The 22,123-nt window shown below is 36.1% G+C and overlaps 1 protein-coding gene across 1 annotated transcript; it reads right to left on the minus strand.

The window, feature by feature from the left end:
- Positions 1-8,757: 8,757 nt before the first annotated feature.
- LOC114544215 lies at positions 8,758-16,735 on the minus strand. The gene is made up of 5 exons (XM_028562909.1): positions 16,722-16,735; positions 15,623-15,888; positions 13,823-13,969; positions 13,553-13,705; positions 8,758-8,962 (listed from the first exon to the last, which is right to left on the minus strand). The coding sequence occupies exons 1-5, from the start codon at positions 16,733-16,735 to the stop codon at positions 8,787-8,789; spliced, it is 756 nt and encodes a 251-aa protein (XP_028418710.1). The 3' UTR covers positions 8,758-8,786.
- Between the last annotated feature and the right edge of the window lie 5,388 nt (positions 16,736-22,123).

Consider the following 22,123-nt stretch of genomic DNA (forward strand, 5'->3'; position numbering starts at 1 on the left):
CTAAATGCGGCGTTGACAATCGTGTTTAGCTATTAAGAATTAATAAATTATTAGCCAGATCGAGTATCAAATTACACTTGCGCGAAATAAAGGAGCAAGTTAATTCAATTTCTACATGTCAACCCTCAAACACCTACCAAACAGATGCCATGGGAACGAACACTTTTTGCCTTAATTTTTTCACACATTGTGCGGGTCCTCATGTAATGCCAGAATGATTGTACTTGTTTTACTGAGAAAGCTCTTTTTCAGCATAGTGGTTAACTAAAAAATCTTACTAGTGCAACATCTAAGTGCAACATACTAAACAAATTCCAGATGATTATATTTCTCAGTAAGGTTACTCTGTAGCTACATAGGAGTTAATTTATAATTAACAGAATCGAACATTTCTGAAAGATTAGATAAGGGCCTTTAGTGGCTCTGCAAATTTGGATTTTAAAAAGGATTTGTGGCAACTTTTTAGCATATGAATATCTGGGCATGTCTTTGTCAACACCAAAATCTACAAAACAATATCTCACAAATATATTAATATGCTTAATAGCTTGTGATTGTAAAATCAAAATATGCAAGGATAGCTCAAATAGTGTTATAAATTAATGGTGTTTGACATGTGAATTAATAATTGATAATTGATTGCTGAATCGATATCAGTTTTAATGACTGGTAGTAATGTTTATCATGATTCATTCTATTTATGGCATGTGTCATACTCCAAATTGATGCATAAAACAAATACCCTGTCATGATTGTGATATTCTTTCTTATTAATGTCCAATATATTTTATTAATACATTTGACTATGTAAACATACACAATTTTGTATATGAAGAATTTTACTATAAAGCAGAAATATTTAGCACTGTTATTAGTTTTAATTATTGTTCTGATTAGTTGCAATGTCTCAAATGTATTTAATACAATATAACAACACTATATAAGTGGGCTTTAACCAAATAATGTACAAATGTAAAATATACAGTGTCATTAACATACTAACTCGGTATATAAGCACACTGGAAAATGCTAATACATCTTAATAACAACTCTGAACAATGTTGGCAGCACAACATTGATCAATCCTGTTCATACAATATTGCATCAACCTGGTTACTATATTAGTTTGACAAAGTATTGAGATCAGTACTATTAGTTTTAAATAGTGTTCTGGTTACTTGCAATGTCTTAATTAACCTAAATGTATTTACAATATAACAACAAATATGAACAGTAACACTTTACATAACTGTGTATGTTAAACACACAGGAATATGCTATGCATATGTTGCATGGTACATCTTGTTTATTAGTGTATTAGTTTTGTAATTTTTGCATTAAGTATGTATGTTTGATTTCTATTTTTAAAATAGATATATTAAGACAAAAACTTGTGTTGCAAACCCATACTCATTTGTATAAACTCTTCAAAGCTCCATGCACTCCACTAGTATCCAAGGGTTAAAAATCTTAGTGCATTCTAGTTATATTTTTGTGAAAAAGTGCTGATGATTTTTCTTTTCAATGTGGAATCTTAGAGGACCATTGCAGTCTAATGATAGACAATGTCATGCAGTACCATTTAGTTGTTCATGCATGAAAATTAAAAAGAGGACTATCAATACATTTTAAATTTATTTATTGTTTCTTTATCTTAAAATGGTGGCAGAAGAAAATTGTTTTTTTTTTCATCAAATTGTTGGGGGTGGCTGTGGCATAAAAAACAAAATTGTGTTTTGTTCTTGAAATTATTTGAGTTGTTTGATTTACTATCTGGCAGCAGTTTGATTTCCTGACAGGAAAAGCAACTGGAAAACTAGTCATTAGAAGGGAAGTTCACATTAACTATATTTGTCTGCTGGTTTGCCTTCAAAATATTAGTATGTAAATCTATGATTTTGAAGGCAATATCCAGCTATATAAGGATTATTACTTTCATATAGTTAAAAAGGAATATAGAGCTTTGAGATGGTTCTTAACAGTTGTGAAAACTTGAAACAATTTTGAAAAAATTACTTGGCAGATTCTCCATGCATGCAAGTGCATAGCTTGAACTTGCTTAACACATGCCCGAGTGACAGCCTCCGCATTACTACACCCACGCTCAACTGCCAAACTCTCAATTGCCTCCTGAACTTTTGTCAAAGAGTTTGACGGCTGTTCAACGGCGTTTTCGTTGTAGATGTCTTGACTTAATACTTCTTCCAACGAAAAACGCACATTTGAAACAGCCGCCATGTTGACTTAATCAAATATTCTTGGGCGGTACACCACTGACCCAAATGAACGTGGCGCAAATATTTTGGGGGTATACCGCATGCCATATTGAATGGCAAACTAGCGATTTCGCGCGCCGCGTAAACTTTGAAATGTATACCATCGCTATGCTTAACTAATTTTGTTAATCCGAGGCGAGGGGTTTCTGCATGCAAGTATTTCTAGTAATATTGTAATGTGTTGTCGATTTCACGTCTATAAACTCTTTCTGCTCGTTCATTCACTCTTGGAAGCGCATAAAAATGGACGCCAGGTAACCTGTACAACGCCATTTTATTTAATTTTTGTTATAAAAGTTGACAACACACAATTATTTATCCGCCAGATCCACCGTTTTTTATCCACCGTTTAGCTAAATTTTAACCGGTGGATAGCGCTAAACGGGCTTCGTACAACGCGATTTTTCAAGCGTATACATTTTATACGGTGGATAACGAGTTAAACGGTGGTTAACGACTTAAACACCTTTCGTACAACCGGCCACTGGACGTTTCGCCCCCGAGAGTTTTGTCAATATAGTATGAAAGTGCATGTACGTGTTTTTCAGGCTCTAAACGCATCACTGGGTATACACTGCTTGTGTTTCGAATTCTTGAAATTACTCTACTTTCGTTATTGGGCATTCCTCAATAACTGCCAATATTTATTTGATTTCCATTAAAGCTACATGCATTTTTCTATTTGAAAAAACTGCTGGTCGCTATACGTACGCAGGCTGCTACAATAACACAATTATTAGTTTGAACATATATAAAAATTTAATTGTAAAATTGAGCAAGACATGCACTCACAAATGATGTGGCAAGTGTTTACAATAATTATCCTGAAAGACATGGGTACAAACATCGCCTAAAATTATACATGTATACCCATTAAATATCTGGTGCGTATGAATAAGTATGAAAATAATGTCTGCAAAATACTTACGAACAGGGAGTCATGTTCTTCGTCGAAGAAAGGAAAGGGAAATGCAATATTGACAAGACCCGAACTGCCGTCATCATTGTTGGGTACTGAAGTATCTCCATTGCTGGGTCCATAAGGAAAAAAATCCTCAAGCTCTATTCGCGTATAAGCAATCTGAGCAAGACAGAAAAAAACAGAAGCTAAAACGAAGGACTTCATATTTCTTACTAATTTCTAAAAGGATATGCTTATATGCACTGAGTATTGAAAGCTTTTCTAAACCATTTTGCATAATTATTTATGAATAGGTATTATATAGGTATTTTTAAATTTCAATGCATATTTTGCCAAACCTCGCTCATTATCTACTGCAACGCAGTATGATCAAATTCTTTATACTATACGTAAACATGTTACATTTATACATTACACATGCACAATAAGTGTAAATTGTTAAGATTTCCTAACGCGTCTTGATGACTCTGACTTCCACAAGAATTGACAAATTTTAAGCCTAAATTTTAGCTTTCAGAGTAGCAATAAAGCTAAATTTAAGATTTTTAGAGTTTGCATTCAATAATATGTTCCGGATGCTTAATTCGACAGGACGTCTTTTTTTATAGATATAATTACTCTTACTAAAATTTGTATTTTTTTCACTATGTAAGATTTATAAATATGTTTCAGCTTTTTACAATAATGACTTATGACAACAAGACTTTATGGCGAATCCTTGGCTATGATATTCATCAATCTCTTGCTGAGATGAAAACATTAGAAAAACTAAAATGCGACAACGGAAAATATTTCGTATACCTATATTTGCAAAGAACATCATAAATTCATTAAATAAACTTTTGTAAGATGAGTATATTTGTGTAGCCGTAGGTATGTGTGCCCTCGCCTACTGTAAATAGGATTTTAAGGTTCGAGAGTTAGTGATGACTCAATGTTCAATATTTGCATACACCCTACTAGCTGCCGTCATCATCGGTGATATTGAAGTATCCCATTGATGGGTCCGGAAGGAAATCCTCAAACTCTATATGCGCGTATAATTATACGCAATATCTGTGCAAGATAGAAGAAACTACACTGAAGCTAAAGCCAAAGTCCTATTTTAAATTCATTTGTATAAGGATACGCTTAAATGCATTGAGTGTTGAAAGCTTTTCTTAGCCATTTTGCATGTGTATCAAATAATACATTTAAATTTCAATGCATGTTTTGCCAAGCCACATTCATTATATTATTAGTATTGTTTTACGCAGTATGATCCAATTCTTTATTAGTACTACATAAACATAATTATGTTAGCTTGCTCGTCTAGTTAACTTGCAGAACTGAGAATTTTGAAAGTCCTTTCGTTTTAATATAACCCGTGAAACTGAGCACAAAGATATAATGCATGTTCCATCAGATGAGCTTTGCTGTATAGGACGCTACTGAAAACTATAGGTTCTAAAATTACCGATGCAGATGAATTTATTATTAAAACAAAGACTATATGGTAAGATGAATTTATTATTAAAACAAAGACAAGGGTAAGTATCCATTATAAACTATTATGAGATACGGCAGTGCAAATCATCCAAAGTATAAACAAACGAGTATCACGATGCTTCAAACAACTTATGCTGGATTTATTGCATTTATTAATTTATTTCTTTGGTATAGTATCAGAGCAAGACAGCCTGGCTAACGGGAAAGTCCATTCGCATGATAATTCGCGTTTCAGCGTCTCACAAGGATGACTTGCAAGAAAGGTGTATAACTGGACCTGCACTAGCGTATGAAAAATCTTCAACTTCAAGTATCAAGACATCCTGCATTGCCTTTGTTTCGGCATATCAGCGCCGTACAGCACTCATACTGACTTCGACAATATCCAAACCCATGATTTTGCAAAATAAATTGTTGCCAACGGAAATAAATATAAGTGTATATATACATAGGTCATAGGACTATAATATGTTATCTGTATTACGACCACACTCACATATACAAATAATATAAAAATGTATAAAATGTTTGATCCGCAATAAACATAATAGTTTGCAATATAATCAACTGAACATGCCAAATCCATAAATTGCCTGCTCAATGCAGCAGTAGAACCGGCGAGGTTTACTCAATTTTATGACCATTTCTGTTTCCTAGGCCTAAAAATGATAAATCCTACCGACTCTTTTGAGCCATTTCATAATAAAATTATAAGCTCAGGGCCTAGCTTTGGGCCGTTTCTAAGATTTCGGCCCCGTTTACATGACACAGGACGAATTTGCAATCGCGCGATCTGAATTAAGTGTTCGGCCTTTCGTTTACCCGAGAACCACGCAAGCGAACAAATTTAATACCCCCTTAGCAAGACGAATTAGCGACCCAAAAAATGACCGCGGTCAAACTTTTTACTCGACCGGCTTTAAATTCGTCCGGGTGCCGTATAAACACCAGAAATTTGTCTTGCTTTGTTTTTGTACCGATATATCTATAGCGCGGTTAAGGAATGGGCATGCCAACAATACGATGCTCATATTATTGTATTTCTCACGAACAAAAAAAAATTCAGTCTTATATTATAGGGGAATTCGTCCGGTACCGTGAAAACACAGGATAAAAAAGGACCAGAAATTGCATGGTTTGGGGTAAACAGCGAAAAAAGGACGAATTTCAGATACCGCTCCTAAATTCACCTTTCTACGAATTCTAAACATAGCCCTCGTGCACAATTTATTTCATGCGGTACCTCGCAGCCCGTGTTGAATGAAATAATAAGTAATCAGACTTAGAATCAGACCACAAAACATGCCAATAACTTAGTCGACTATATAATTTATTCATAGAAAAATGTTGGTAAATACGTTTACAGTGGTCATAGTGGTGCACAGAGTATCGGAAAATCCCGCCGCCTGGGCTCGGTTGTTCAAAACCCGGCTAGTTTAACCCTGGGTTAAAGCAAATTTTTATCTGAATTTTTCCAATCACTTGCTTACAAAATTGAATATATATTTTTACCAATATTTTCTGGACTGTTAGAAGCCATATTTTCTAAAGTTTTAAAACGAACAGTGACTCAGAAGCAGTTTTCTACTAAAACCCTGGTTTAAAATTTAACCCATGCAGAGTTAGCGCTGACCTAGCTTTGAACAACTGGCCTCTGCTATTCAGCCAATCAAGTTCCGCTTGCTGTTAATATGAAAATGTTAAACTTACTTTTAAACCCATGCTTTTAAGGCATACAAAATCTTTCCAGCAGTCTGATAAGCGAGTTTGCATCCTTTCATTCCTTTAACTTACGGGGCTGATTTGATGTGGACATTAATTTTGCCGATGGGCAACCATCAGAAAGGTGAACGGGGAGGTAACTGATATCATTAATATGCTAGGAATATATAATTATATGTACTTTCCCACACGATGACCACCATAAAAGTATTCCTTCTTGTAATATTTTGGGCATCTCGAGTTGCCTCCAATTTTCAGTGGCTAAAGGTCGATACGTTGATGATTTTTGGACCTGAACAAACATGATTTTTCAACAGTACATGGGTTATATATAGAGAGAAAATTTGATTGATTCGATCCCCACTTTTTTCTTAGAAGCGGCTCTTAAATTAGCGCTAAATCGCGCATATTCTCGCGCCTATATATTTCTGGCCGTGCAGGAATATTCTAAGTGTAGCTACTCTATAGCGTCCGCCATGTGGCTCAAGTCCAATGATAGATTATGGAAATAAGAGCGTGTGCAGTGCAATAATCCACAACGGCTCCAAAATTACCTGGATTAACAATGATTAGGATCGCAAGAGCAATGTGCAATTTTTTTCACCGCTACAAAATTCTAGGGGTCAGCGGTATTTAACCTTCCACCTTTTTCGAGAATATAAAAATTCGTTCTGGGACGGTTGTATACAACTCTTAATCCCCGAGCCGGCGCGAAGCGCCGTGCGAGGGTACTAATTCCGCTGGGAGATTTATTACATCCGGGTATTGTGACAGAACATAGCGGAATCCAAAGTTGCTCAAATTCTATGTCGTGGACCGTGGACGTTCAATGGTCATGGTACTTGTGCGCATGCGTGAAATGCGAACGAGTGTAGACTGGTAATCAACGAACGGTCTGATTGGCTAAGACAGAAAGTTTGTAATTCAATGAGAACGTCAGCAATTTAACTGTCATTTCGTAAACATTTTTGTAAAAGCGTTTCATAAACTTTGTGCAAAGAAAGTAAAACGAGAAGAAACAAGATATATGAAGCATGACAGATAGCAAAGATGAACGTGGATACAGTCAAAACAAAGCCGTGTAAGAGGAATAATTCATAATCTGCAAGATTATAAATGTTTTCAAAGACAAAGGGTACGTGTTTACTTTGTTTATCTCGTACTTGTTTCGCGGTAAGAATGAGCCGTATTTGTATACTTTTCAGCTTTGTATGCCGTTCATTTGTTAAATTTTCAGCTTTTTCTGCAAACGCATAAACTTGTGAAGGGCTATTACACCTTTGCTTTAACTTCAAAAAGTGTTTTTGAAAGTGTAATTTGAATTTTGGTATCAAAAATACACACTATATTTTAGTATACTGAAACTTTTAGCCGCCCGCGTTGACTGCAATTAGATAATAAAATAACATTCGAAGTTTTTTCTTTGTCTGTGAAGATTTTGTACTGTTTTAATCGTTTGAAACTTCGATTTTAAACTGTTACTTAATTGCTGGCATGGTATAATGCAGCAAAATTGAACGGGCAATATTTACACTAGCTTTGTGATTATTTTTGTAGTGAATGATGGAAACTTTAAGACTGATTTGAGTTTTGTGTCATTTCATAATATAAGTTTAGTTCAGGTTAACTCAGGAAATTGTGTACTTGGTTTGAAATAGCGAGGGGTTGCTGCATGCATGTATTTCTAGTCATATTTAAATCTCAGTTTTTGTAGTCAAAATGTCTTTGGTAGCTAAAGGGCCTTTTCGTATCAGTTTATACGCATGAAAGGCATATTTCGTTGAATTATATTGAAAATTTTACGAATTTATGAATATTTTATTAAAGTTATTCCTAACAGCGGGTGATATTAAAGCGATTGAAAAAATACATTACCCAGTGGATAGTGCTATCCGGCTTTCATATTTCATATGAACCGGCTGGGTCTAGTTTTGGTAGTGATGGAGCCGAACTGATTGGCTGGGCGCTGGCAATCGTTGAGCTCGCGGTCTTATTTATACTCGTTTCGATATTTATTAAGGCATTATATTATTATTATTCGCATTGATATGGCATATAAAAAACGATATCTAATTATGTTTATTTATTAGTAATTATTAAGGAAAGGAATACATTCGTAGAAAGAAGTTCTATGAATAATTGTTCACACTTCTCTTTATCTAAAAATTAATTATTGGTTACATTCTCCAGCACAAAAAAAGGCTGTCAATGCCTATGTCAGCCTACAAGTGCAAGTTCGGTAAAAGTTTATATATTTCAATTCTAGTAAATTTAAACTCTTTACTTCAACAAAACTCAAAAGAGAGGCATCATAAAAGAGATGATATATTTTATACATGATTACTGTGCATGCTATTCTGCCTGGAAATAACTTTAAACTACATAATATAAGAGTTATTTTGATGATTAGAGACATGTAAATTGGCTGGAGCAGTTGAAGAAATCTTGCTGCAACAGCAGCGCTTACACAATGCAGCGATTGCAATGATGAGAATTATGGCAACAACAGGAATACCAATAACAGCTGCATAGAACTTTAACGCTTTTCGATCGTCTGTAATGTAAAAAAGACAACATAAAAGTTAACATTTGAATTTATTGGTCAAGACAGGGAACAAGCGGCTAAATGGTCAAAAGATATTATTTTCATTGTTCGAATAAACGTCGTGCATGGTGTGGCTCTTCCACTCACTCCTACTGTCTTACTCTTAGAGTTATGTACTATAGTCAAGTATTATGTCGTTGTTACACGTGGGGCAGTATTTTTTTGGTGATACACTAATTTCCGAGTCGAAGTAGAGTTTTACACACTGTTCAACCATGTAACGTGGTCACAAAGGTGAAACTATATAAATTCGCAGTTTTAGTTTCACGAAATATTGTAACCTCATATTGTACAGACAACACTTTGTTATCCAAAGTATTCATTTCATTTAGTCTATAGTTTGCGGGACAGGGGGTGGGCAAAATACCAGTGCCTGGACGGTCGGAAAAGTATTGGTAAATTCAATGTACAGGAGTTGCACAATACAACGCATTAATTTTGGCGAAAATATAAATTGTCGTGACCGCGAATTTCTGGCAATGTTCGCCGAGCCATTTTAAAACGTAACTTGTCAAATTCGTACGATCACTTGTATTCTGGTTAAATGAATTTATCTATAATATTTCTTTTCCGTCTACGGGAATATTAGTCTAGGACCTGTAAAGGAGTTTGTATGCATTTCATTTAGGACAGATTATCTCAACTGTTTTGAGGTAAGTCTTTCACAGTCTTTCTGAATTGTTTATATGGTTCAGAATGGTTGCTTTTAGGGGTGTCACTGGAGGGTGAAATTAGCCTAAGTTTCATATTTTACAAGAAAATGAATGTTTACCATTTCAGGTCAACTACTAATGATGCATAAAATTACAGATTCACCTGGCAAAGTCTAATTTTCCCTATTTTCTAAACATTTTTGTCATATGATTAAAAATTATGCTTATTTTAGTATATTTATTATTAATTTCCTAGGAAATAACAATGTTTTGTTGGGATACGACATATTTCATTTCACTTACCTCCCAACAGAACACGATTTCAGCCATATTTTGCAAATTTGATCGCCGTTTTTCGCCGTCCGTCGCAAGCACCATCCAAATATTGTACTTTAGCACGATTCTAGTGGACTAAAGAACTATTCAACCAATTTTCGATGGGTTTTGAAGTAGTGCCATGTAACATATTTTCATTTTTGTGTCCCTTCACATTCCATCAATTATGTCGCCCTTGCAATGTTTCGCCGCCTTTCTGCACGATAAATGCCACTTCTTGATACCCAGCAAGCTGAATTTTTTTCACGGCATCGATAAATAATTGATAGTACAATAAGAACAATAAGAACTATCCAAAATTTAAAAGCATTTGGCCAACTTGGTAGTAAAAAAACTCCCCTCGTTTATTGGGAATTCAAGTGCGAAAGATTCAAAATAATTCGTAAATCCGCGCAAACTCCGCGACGAGTTCTCGTGGACAGCATTAAAATTTGTCCGTTTTGCTGTTAAACTTCCTCATGACAACATTAACAAGTCTCCATGTTTAAGTTGCATTTCTTGCTTTCACAAAGTTAAAAAAATAAACCAGAAATATATTCGTGAAAATTTAACACATCCCCTGCAATGTTGCCCGCGAGCATTTGTCTTGGAGTGTGCGTTAGACTTTTAAATTATTTTGAATCTTTCGCACTTGAATTTCATTCCCAATAAACGAGAGATGGTTTTTTACTTCCAAGTTGGACAAATGCTTTTAAATTTTGGATAGCTGTTATTGTACTATGAATTATTTATCGATACAGTGAAAAAAATTCAGCTGGGTACCAAGAAGTGCCATTTATCGTGCAAAAAGGCGGCGAAACATTGCAATGGCGACATAATTGATGAAATCTGAGGGACACAAAAATGAAAAAATACTACATGGCACTACTTCAAAACCCATCGAAAATTAGTTGAATAATTCTTTAGTCAACTAGAATCGTGTTAAAGTACAATATTTGGAAGGCACTTGCGACGGACGGCGAAAAACGGCGATTAAATTTGAAAAATATGGCAGAAATCGTGTTCTGGCTGGAATTTGGAATAAATGTACTAAAATAAGCATTTTTTAATCAGGTGGCAAAAATTATTTGAAAATAGGAAAAATTAGACTTTGCCAGGTGAATCTGTAATTTTATGCATAATCAGCAGTTGACCTGGAATGGTAAACATTCATTTTCTTGTAAAATATGAAACTTAGGCTAATTTCACTCTCTAGTGACCACCCCTAAAAGCAATAACTCTGAACCATAAAAACAATTCAGAAAGACTGTGGCTTTGATAATTCAGGATTTAGAGCTATGTCGACCATGGCGTTTCTGGATGTGGTCATTTTCAGGACTTTAGTCCCAGATTCAGATTTTGGCACATATGCCATGTTGACCGGCATGGTCTTTTTACCCTAAAACAGTTGAGATAATCTGTCCTAAATTAAATGCATATAAACTCTTTACAGGTCCTAGACTATATGTATTAAAAAGTATCGAAGTTGAAAAATGTATTGACAATCCGCGCTTGTATAAAAACTTTTTTCAAGAGGGTATTTTTTGCATTATTTACAGTTTGACAAGTATTCTACCTAATAGACCTCCTTAATGACCTCTCCAGTAAATTAAGACTGGTGGTTGGAAACACATTGACAAATGACTACATGCTTTCAAGCAATGCAGCTATATTATTGATATAGTCAACTTTATAATTTAAATCAATAAAGAATTTTTTAAGATTTTTCCTATAGGATGTCATTATAAAGTTCAAAATAGATTTTAAATCGTCTGGTAAGGAATGAAATAAACTTGCTCCAGTATATGATGACTTTGCTTTAGCAGTTTCACTTTTAACGACGGGAATTTCCAGGTTTGTCAGACATGATAATTTTATCGTGTTTATACTATATCGCCTGTATTCTGTAAAAGCTCAGAGAGATATTAATGTTCTCATAACGTTTCAATGGCAGTATTTCGAGCCGTATAGGGGCTTGATTTCCAGCGATTCACGTTATATCTTTCCATCTATTGAGCGAAAACTTTCTCATTGACCAGCATTAACAAAATTTATATGTCACACTCAAGGAGTGTGAGTTTGAGTGAGCTTTTTGAATACAGGCGTAAGTCTCATAGCGAAATGGGAACAAACTTCTGATATCACTTGGTTGAGAAGCTTTTTCAAGCTAGTAGTTAAATATAACAAGACGCATGTTCTGGCGTAAACATCGGCCAGAACATGCGTCATGTTATATTTAACCCCGTAAACGTGCCAAGCTTCTGAACATAAACAATACAGTTCATACTCATTTAGATGCCTTGCGAACCTAAATGTTGTTCGATCGCGGCATTCAGAAGCACATCGTACTTTAAAAAGTATAAGAATCTATATGTATTAAATATATTCTTACCCTAATTAATCGAACAGCATCAAAATTAAGAACGGTTTATTTGTTCCTCTTCGGGGAATTTCCGTATCATGGGAGTTAAATCAAATCGCACATCGGAAAATTAGATTTCGATCAGTGCAAAACAACTCTTGGGAGAGAAAACTGTGACGTAGATAAATACGGTCACGTACACTTTTCAAATACTAGTATATTTCGCGCCAAAACTCACTTGCGACGACGAAAAATAATAATAAAAAAAATAATTAAATAAAACTAGAAAAAAAACAAACTAAAAATAAAACAAAACCTAGGCAAATTTTCAACTCCGTTGCTGACGCCAGAGTAATAAGTAGAATTTTCCTGATTACTCTGGTGTCAGCGACGTTTTTCGTTCTCGCAAGTGTGTTTTGGCGCGAAGTATACTAGCTAGTATTTCAAAAGTGTATGTCACCGTGTTTATCTACGTCACAGTTTTTTCTCTCAAGAGTTGTGGTACACAGCTCAAAATCTTTGGCTAATTGTCTTATGCGCGATTTGATTTCGCTCACATGATATGGCAATTGCTCCAAGAGGAAGAAATAAACCGTTCTTTTGATGCTGTTCGCGATATATTAAGCATTTAGATTGAACTAGTCGCGTGACTCATCTGGCAACCCCTAGATCCGCCCCTGTAATCCGTCATTGCTTGTAACCTTTTCGCTGCTGTCAATGTTGACCGCCATCTTGAATTTTATTCATATGATAACCGTATAGCTTATAATAGCGTGTAATATGTGTAATATGCATGTTAATTGACGAATGTGAATGCTCATGCTGTGTTAGCGCTTGATCGTAAATATTCTTATTTCTTCAATCGTGTGCGACATTTCTTAGCGCCATAGGCGTCAACATCTCCAAACAACAGCATTAAAATAACGGTTTATTCGTACCTCGTGTAGGAGTTGCTGCATAATGTAAGCGAAATCAAATCGCGCCTCGAAAAATTCGCTCAAGATACTATAAGCGCATGACAACTTTTACGAGACGAAACTTTAACGTAGATTAATACGTTGACTTACGATCTTCAGCGAGCGTCGGGTCAAGTACTGGGCACAAATTAGCCGAGAGCTTTTAAATACTGTATGATAAAAAAACAAAAATACGAAAACCTCGGCCATTTTTAAACCCTGTCGCTCATGCCGGAGTAATTTTGGAACTTACCGTCATCCTCACTAGTCTTGCATTTTTCTTGTTGTATACTGTTACCTAAATGACGACAATGTCCTTTTTTCGAACATGTTCGGTTTCGCTCTCTTGTTACTTTTTCATCTACGCCGATGCAAACACTCCATTCGCTCCAGGGCAGATAGGAACCTAGGTCAAAAATGGTAAACCTAAGTCTTGTCACATGCATAAAAATATCTCACAAACTTTCTTTGCCTGGCAATTTATGTTCAAATTTTCAGTTTGATAATAATAAAAGAAACCTACCACATGTTTCATTGTTAAGAAAGCCAGGTCTTATGCGACCTTCACAATCAGTGCACGATGAGTTGTCTCCTCCACAATCACCACAAAAATCTACTTTCTTCCCACTGTTCTCGACTCCATCACAACCAAAGAAAATACGCTTGGCAACTGAAAAACATTTTTGACTTATTACCGAGGAATTGCATTAATGGGGTTCGGTTAGCTATATGGGGGTTAGAGTGTAGCGAATCGTTTTAAAAATAATATTAATAATTACAAAAATTTTAAGCGTCCTCTGTGACTAAATCCTTCTCGTTCATGAAAAAGCCTTGCTTCTCCTTAAGTTCGGATCATGGATTTTGGCTCTCGCGAGAAGGCAATTTATACCAAGTGACAATTATTGTCCCCGAGCCGGTGCGAAGCACCGGGCGAGGGTACTAATTCCGCCCGGAGATTTTAATTACGGCCGGGAATGCAAATGCGAAATGAAAGTTGTCCGCCATTATGTCATGGACGTTGGGCGTTTTTGTAAGTTTTGCGCATGCGTGCGTTTAAAACGAGTTAAAACTGGTTACTAACAAACGTTTACAAACGTGCGATTGGCTAAATTAAAATTTGGGTTCACGTCAGCATAACTGATATTTTGAATTATAATTTATTTAAATTGAATTATATTTTTTTAAATAATATTTTTCATTTTGATGGTCTTTCATTTTGATGAGTCGTAAAATTGATTAAAATATAATGGAATAAGATGCCTTCGGATAGAAAAACTTTCATTCAAATGGATGGTAAAAAATATACGATTTTGAAGCATTTTTTTAGTGTTTTTCAACACTCAGGTAAATGAGTAGATTTTGTATTTTAAAGCATGCAAGTATTTTGTAAGTTTAATATGTGGATTTATCAACAATTGTATGAAACCTCTTTGAATTTATTCGTCAATTTCGTTAAAACGATTTTGATTTGGAAAGTATTTATTTTTAAAGGTGAATCTGTTTAAAAAGTAATTGAAATTTCGCTAAAAATTGTATAGTATTTAAAACTATTCGTAGCACAATTATTATGATTATAATTGTACCAAGATATAGGATTTTACTTTACAATTTCGATCATTCAGCAGAAACGAGTATTATAGAATTTTAGTGATGGAAGTATATGTTTATTGCTTCAGGCGAGGGGACTTTGCATGCAATGTATTTCTAGTATACATGGTATTAAAGAGACTCTGTGGGAGAACACAAGCTAGAAACTAGGAGGTATGATCAAATATGCATATCTATACCGAGTACCATGTAGATAATTTGGTAAAATCCGCCCTCACCATTTTTTTATGTCTACAGTGATTGAAATCGTAAATATAACGTGATTAAAGTCAACAGCCTTACGAAAGGATTGCCTTTCCAGCTCTCCAGCCCGTTCGCAGAGGACGAAAGGATAATCCTAATCTTCGTTTACGGCAGGGAAGCGGCGATTTTGACGCTTATCAAATATTTTTGTGGTATATATATTCCCAAACTGCACTCAAAATTACCAACTTGCTAGCAAGTTTAATTGATTACATTAAAATTTTGCCCGGGATAACCTAATGTCCCAGTTTGAGTTATTTTAACACGGTGACAATTGCACGGTGCAATATTTTCGAACAATTTGCAATACAATACTACTTTTGAAATTAGTGAATTTGGAAACTGCGACATTTTTGTGTTTATAGCATTTACATTTCGAAGCCTTTAATTTCCATCTTCATAAAGTGGAATTGCATAGAACTGAATATTTGTATAAAAATTTGAGCCGTGTAACATGCTTTTTTTTTCTCAACAAGTTTTGACGCATTTGTTCTTTTCTGTATTTCATTAAAGGATTCCAACGTCGCCTCACCAATATCTTTTTTACCTGTTACAGCAATATCGTACAAGCATTCCTCATTTCCCCCGCATACACTCCTTGCTTCTTGCTCCAAAGTAAAACTCGAAAACAAGGTGTTTGTTTCGTCAAGAAAGACCGGAATGAAGTTGGGAGTAAAAAAATGTCGTAACTTTTTCCGACATGGTACGCGAAAAGAGTCTTGTTTCTGTCCACAATCCCTGTATAAATTGAAAAAATATTGATAGGTCTGTATACTTTTATCGATGAAATTTGCAATAACTTTTATAAGTAATCAGTGTTTCTTTGATACGTAGTGAAATTGCTTGTTGTTCGTTTCTTTGGCAAATACATTAATTATATCATCTTAAGCATATCATCTTGTGCCGAAGGCAGGTTATTCAACGACCGCTACCTTAATGTGATTAAAAGATTCAAGCAGTACAACTAATTTCACGTTTTCAGAAAAGTGGATAGATGGAATGAGACATTATTACACCTTGACGACTTGTTTAGATATATGTATAGCTAATGACACATTGATTACACATTTTTAAAGAAGAACATTGCGTAAATAAAGACGTCAGGGTGTGGTTAATAGGGAGAATTGATTACGTATTTCATACAGTTTTAAGGGTCTTAATTTCGAGTGGATTTATACACACTTCAAATTCAAGCTAGGAACAGATGATGGAAAAATTAGTCAACTATGGATCCTCCGGCAGGAATCGAACCTACGCTTTTGCGATGCTGGTGCATTCGAGTGATTAGGGAGGTTAGGATCTACTTCCACTACCAGTACCGATACAAAAATACATGACGTATTACTGTTTGGCAGCGCGGAAACTTTAAAGCGTTAAGATTGTGACTTCCGTAAGAAGTAAATAAACACGGCGGAGTATAGCGGCTGTATTCACATCAAAAACTCTAATCACAATCCTAAGTCTCAACAAACAAAGCAGAAACATTACACAACTAAAAACTAAATATTATTATTAGAAAAAACTGCAGGAAATGCAGTAATACAGTAAATATAATTCGGTACTTCGCCTACCTATCCACTTCCATTTTCAGCCCCAAAACGGTACTCGCGACTTCCGGTGTTATCACATTTTGGACGATTGTTACGTCTGCGCATGCGCGTGACTGAATATTGGTATCGGTACTCGTAGCGGAAGTCGATCTTAACCTCCCTATATTATCTGCATCGAGTGCAGTTCCAAAAATCATAATGTATTTATACATAGGTCAACGTTAACCGGTGTAAAATACACTTGTTCAATTTTCCATACCATGCATTGCATTTTCTCTATGCTGATTGGTCTATGCGTTGGGAATATGTCGATGCTTTTCTGATTGTGATTAATCACAGAAAATGTACAACTCATTTCATAGTTTTAACCAAATAATTAGTTCCACCGATAATAACGAGGTACGAGAAAACAACCACTTCAGAATTGATAACTTACATTTCTGGCCAAACTCATGGTGAATTGTTCGATAACTTGAATTTGTATCAATGAAACTGCCATTAGGCAATAAAAATTCTAGATCTTTGTCATCGTTCCAAAATCCAAGAAGTCCAGCAGTTTTTCCTAACAAAGGGCGAATGTTCACTCTTTTTGATACATGTTAAAAAATAGGTATGCGAAATAACGAGGGGTATGAAACGCAATGTTATTGAGGAAAGGAGGCTCAATGGAATTGAGCCAATGTACAAGTTTGATTTTTGTATAAGTAGTCTTTACATAATGAGTAGTAATTTTATGAGCGGTTTTTATGCTAAAATGTTCACCCTTATTCTTGGAAATTCTCACAATTTTTTAATAATTTTTTTTTCATAAGCTTTCGCATTTTGACCCAGCAAAACCGAGGATGCGCTGACAAATGTATGCCCCCACATTCCTCATTCAAGGCCCAATTTCCCCTTAAAGGGAAAAGGACAAGATGATGATGACATTCCTCAGACGAAAGCATTCGGATTAATTGACCATGTCTCCCTGATAATTATATGAGCGAAGGAAATGGACTTGAAATAATACTTAGTTATAGTTCACTCAACCAATCAATCACTCAATCATGTATTAAGACATCGCTTAGAGGGGTGATGAAATTTGGTCGAAACGTCCCTCATTCCTTTAAAACAAACCATACGATTTTTTATTAGTAAAATGAAACCTGTTTTTACCTTTGAATCTTAATGGTACTGAAATTTGATAAGTAAGAAAATCTTCTACAGATGTGACCACAATAGCTACTCCTGATGTGAAGTATGTACCAAATTTTGTCTGATTTTGTTTAACAATGAAGACTCCGGTGAAGTCTAATCTTGTTTGTTCATCAAATTCGACCCGCTCACCATTGACTAACACGTCTATGCTGCGCCGTCTGTTAAACTCGAACTAAAGTGAAACGTCGAAAAATAGAATCTAAATATCTTCACGAAAACAATTATTAAAATAATATAAATCGTGGACAAATTTAAAAAAGATTGAATATTTAAATATTGGTCAATCTCAAATCATCTTCAATTTGCATTCATTTAGCAAGTCAATAAGATCTCTCGCTAAAAACTCCTAAACTAAAAAGCAGTTTTCAATCACAACGTTTACATTAAATCAATTGTGCTTAAAAAACCTAGCCTATTCTTACGTTAGGTATAAACATACAGTGCAATATTTTAACTCTCAAATTTGATAATCTAGCAACAATATAGATTGTGCTTGTATGTTTTGTGAAAACAAGATGGGTCGGGGAGAAATGTTGACGCGTTTGTTGACATTAATTTTTCTCCTTCCGGATTCGTCGGATAATAATGTAAATACTGGAAATAAATGCATGCAGCAACCCCTCGCCATTTTAAACGAAGCAATATATTTCGTGCGCTACCCAGACCTAACTTTCTACGCTGATATTATGAAATAACTCGTGCAAATTTTTCGGAAAGAAAGACAGTCGTAAAGGTGAACAGAAATAACCTGCTTGCCTGCTGCATTACATACATTGCATTTTAGGTGAGTGTTAAATTTTCTATAGCTAAACCTTCAAAACATCAAAACAGCAGAAATAATTATAATAACCCTACAAGCACTAAAGGTCGAATGTTGTTTTTCGATAATTTATTTTATTCAATGATTTTCGCGACTATATAAGCTGCAAAGTGATATTTGTTTTATCAAAACTGTGAAGTACACTTGGAGAACTCTTTTTAAAGTTTAAGCGATGATGTAAAGCCTTAAACGCTCAGTTAGCTCATTGTAAAACGACATACCAAGCTCGCACTTGTTAAAATAACAATGCATTCTTACAGCAAACACTGAATAAGCAAAATATAGACACCTACCACTTCAAAGATAATAAACTACGAGTCGTTCCTATTTCACCAACTTTTTCTGTGCTGTGATGATCTTTACATCTTTTATTATTGTTTTAATATTTGACCATAGGCAGCCCAATGGCAACTCGCGTGCCTGACAGTGTTCAGGCAATGTAGGCATTAATATATATATATATTATATAATAATTATATATATATATATATATATATATATATAATATATATATATATATATATAACAGCGAGAACAAAAACAGCCAATCAGATTACGTAATTGACACAGAGAGACACGCGCACTATGGCGTAAAGACGCTAAAAAATAGTGCTCCGTGACATTTGAAATTTTACACAATTACTGCTAAATTTTTAGAAACATTATTACGTTATTACTTAAGTAAGATATCTTGAAAACACATTGGTGTTATTTTTTGTTATCTTGGTGTTTTCGCTTATTTTGTGACTTTATCAAGATTTGGACATCGAACATTGGTCATTGGAGTGGTTACGCTTTCATTGCTTTTAGCGTGAATAATTTCCAGTGCTACTTCAACTGTGAATTCTGTGAGTGCGAATTGGTTATTAATTATTATATATATATTTTTAGAATTTTTACGCAAATATTTTGCTATTTCTCGAGTTTGGACCGTTAAATTATATTTGCGAACGTTATTCCGTTAACCGTGTGCTACGTGATTTGGTAAATTGGTTGGTGACGACGCACGCTAATTAGAAACTATGCCGCCAGAAAGCAAAGACGGAGAGCGCGCATTTCAATGTAATTTGTGCCCGAGACAATTTGGTTCGGAACGAGGACGGTCGCTACATTTAAATTCATGCAGGAAAAAACACGCAACTGGTGAAGCGCGTCAACAAGATGGACAAACATCAAGTATGCCTGGTTCTATTGTTGTTGATCCGGTTACTCCCTCAAGTTCTCAAAATAGCGGATCACCATGTGTTTGGGGCAGCCTCACTAAAGACGATCTAAAGCAAGTTGTTAACGCAGCCTATGAAGAGGTGGTTTTTTGGCGCAAAAATCTGTTTATGTTGCCGAATGGAGCTGCTGGAAAGTCATACGTCAGGGAACTGGAGAGACTTGTTAACGCTTGGAACATTAACTCGGAGATCTTCCATGATATTTCTTTAAAACTTACTGAGTTTCAAATCGAGATCGAAAGACCATGTGACTTGTCTGTCTCGGCGCATGGCTTTGTGGCAACAAGGGAACTTTGATGGGTTACTTTGGGAATGCAGAACCATCCAGTCGACACTACTGACTACTAGGAAGGTTTCATATGAACAGTTTTCCAAGACCTTCGCTAGTCTCATGTTTCGTGGCAAAGTGAACGCAGCTCTACGTTTGTTGGATGAACAATCATGTGGTGGAGTTCTTCCTCTTAATGACGATGTGTACAAGGACCTCTTGCAGAAACATCCACCTGCACAACCTGAGGATCATTCCGTCATGATTGATGGTGAAATTCCATATGTCGATCCATCGTTATTCGCCAACATCGACGAGACAGCCATAGCAAAAGCAGCATTGAGGACTCAAGGTGCTGCTGGTCCTTCAGGTCTTAACGCACTTGGATGGCGGCATATTTTGGTGTCTCGCAACTATGGAGATGCTGGCAAAGATCTACGATCCGCATAGTGTTAATGGCGAGAACACTTGCAACCCAGAAGGTTGTTATTGGAGAAGATCAGACCACCAGCTTAGAGGCCTTCTTAGCGTGTCGCTTAATACCTCTGGACAAGAACCCTGGTGTCAGACCGATTGGGATTGGAGAGGTTCTACGACGGATGATTGGAAAATCAATTGTCTTTGCCATCAAACCACAAATCATGGATAGCGCAGGAGACTTACAGCTATGTGCAGGACAACAATCAGGCTGCGAGGCTGCTGTTCACGCCATGTCGAAGATTTTTGAAGAAGAAGAAACAGACGCTGTCTTACTGGTAGACGCCACCAATCGTTCAATTCCATCAACCGCGAGATCATGTTACATAACATTCAGTACATTTGTCCCGCAATGGCTGTTTATACGTTCAATTGTTATGTAACAGCTTCAAGATTGTTCGTGCAAGGTGGTAAAGAAATTGCATCAGCTGAAGGTACCACGCAAGGTGATCCGTTAGCCATGCCGTTATACGCCGTCACCATTACTCCACTGCTCATGATTAAATCTGATGAAGCTAGTGATGTAAGGCATGTTGCGTACGCGGATGACCTTAGTGGACCAGGTAAGCTAATGCAACTGCGTGCCTGGTGGGAGAAGATTGCCGCGCATGGTCCGAGTCTGGTTTACTACCCGAGAGCTGGTAAATCCTGGTTGATTGTGAAGCCACACCTGGAGCAGACTGCCATTGAGATCTTCGCTAGAACTAATGTACAAATTTCAAGTGAAGGGCATAAGTACCTTGGAGGATATCTTGGATCGGATTACGGAAAAGATAAGTATATTAGTTCTTTAGTTAGTAAATGGTGCCAGCAACTTCACGTTTTGAGTGAAATTGCCAAATTCCAACCCCAAGCAGCATACGCGGCGTTTGTCTCAGGTTTTCGGCACAGATTTACTTACCACATTCGTGCCGTTCCAGGTATCAAGACCGCGATGCAGCTTGTTGACGACACGATCAACCTAAAGCTCCTTCCTGCACTCCTCGATAACCGTAGCTTGTCCATCCATGAGCGACAATTGGTTTCGCTTCCAGCTCGTATGGGAGGTCTTGGTATTCCGATCTTTAACGACATCTGTGATGAAGAGCATTTGAACTCCGCAACCATCTGTCATCTTCTCTCAAGTAGAATCATCCACCAGAATGGTACACCATCAGCAGAACATGGAGATTCCATCCACGATCTTCGTCGTGAGATTGCAAAACAACGTCAAGCTAGGAACTCGTTGCTGCTACAGAACGTGAGATCAAGAATGAGTGAAGAGCAGATTGGAGCAAATGACCTCGCCCAGTTGAAAGGATCCTCAGCTTGGCTAACTGCTCTGCCACTTGCTGATGAGGGCTACATCTTGACCAAGCGTGAGTTCTTTGATGCATCTACATGCGTTATCGATGGCCTTTGAAACGCCTTCCATCTTTCTGCGCTTGTGGAATCGTTC

This window comes from Dendronephthya gigantea, unplaced genomic scaffold (assembly GCF_004324835.1).
Source record: "Dendronephthya gigantea isolate DGI-Jeju-01 unplaced genomic scaffold, DenGig_1.0 000689F, whole genome shotgun sequence".
Lineage (NCBI taxonomy): Eukaryota > Metazoa > Cnidaria > Anthozoa > Malacalcyonacea > Nephtheidae > Dendronephthya > Dendronephthya gigantea.

Excerpts from the sequence above, each read along its gene's own strand:
- LOC114544215 (XM_028562909.1), bottom strand. Across the intron at positions 13,970-15,622 it reads AACAAATGCGTCAAAACTTG|TTGCCAAGCGTATTTTCTTT; the intron begins TTGAGAAAAAAA and ends AATGTTTTTCAG. Across the intron at positions 8,963-13,552 it reads CAAGACTAGTGAGGATGACG|ACGATCGAAAAGCGTTAAAG; the intron begins GTAAGTTCCAAA and ends TTTACATTACAG.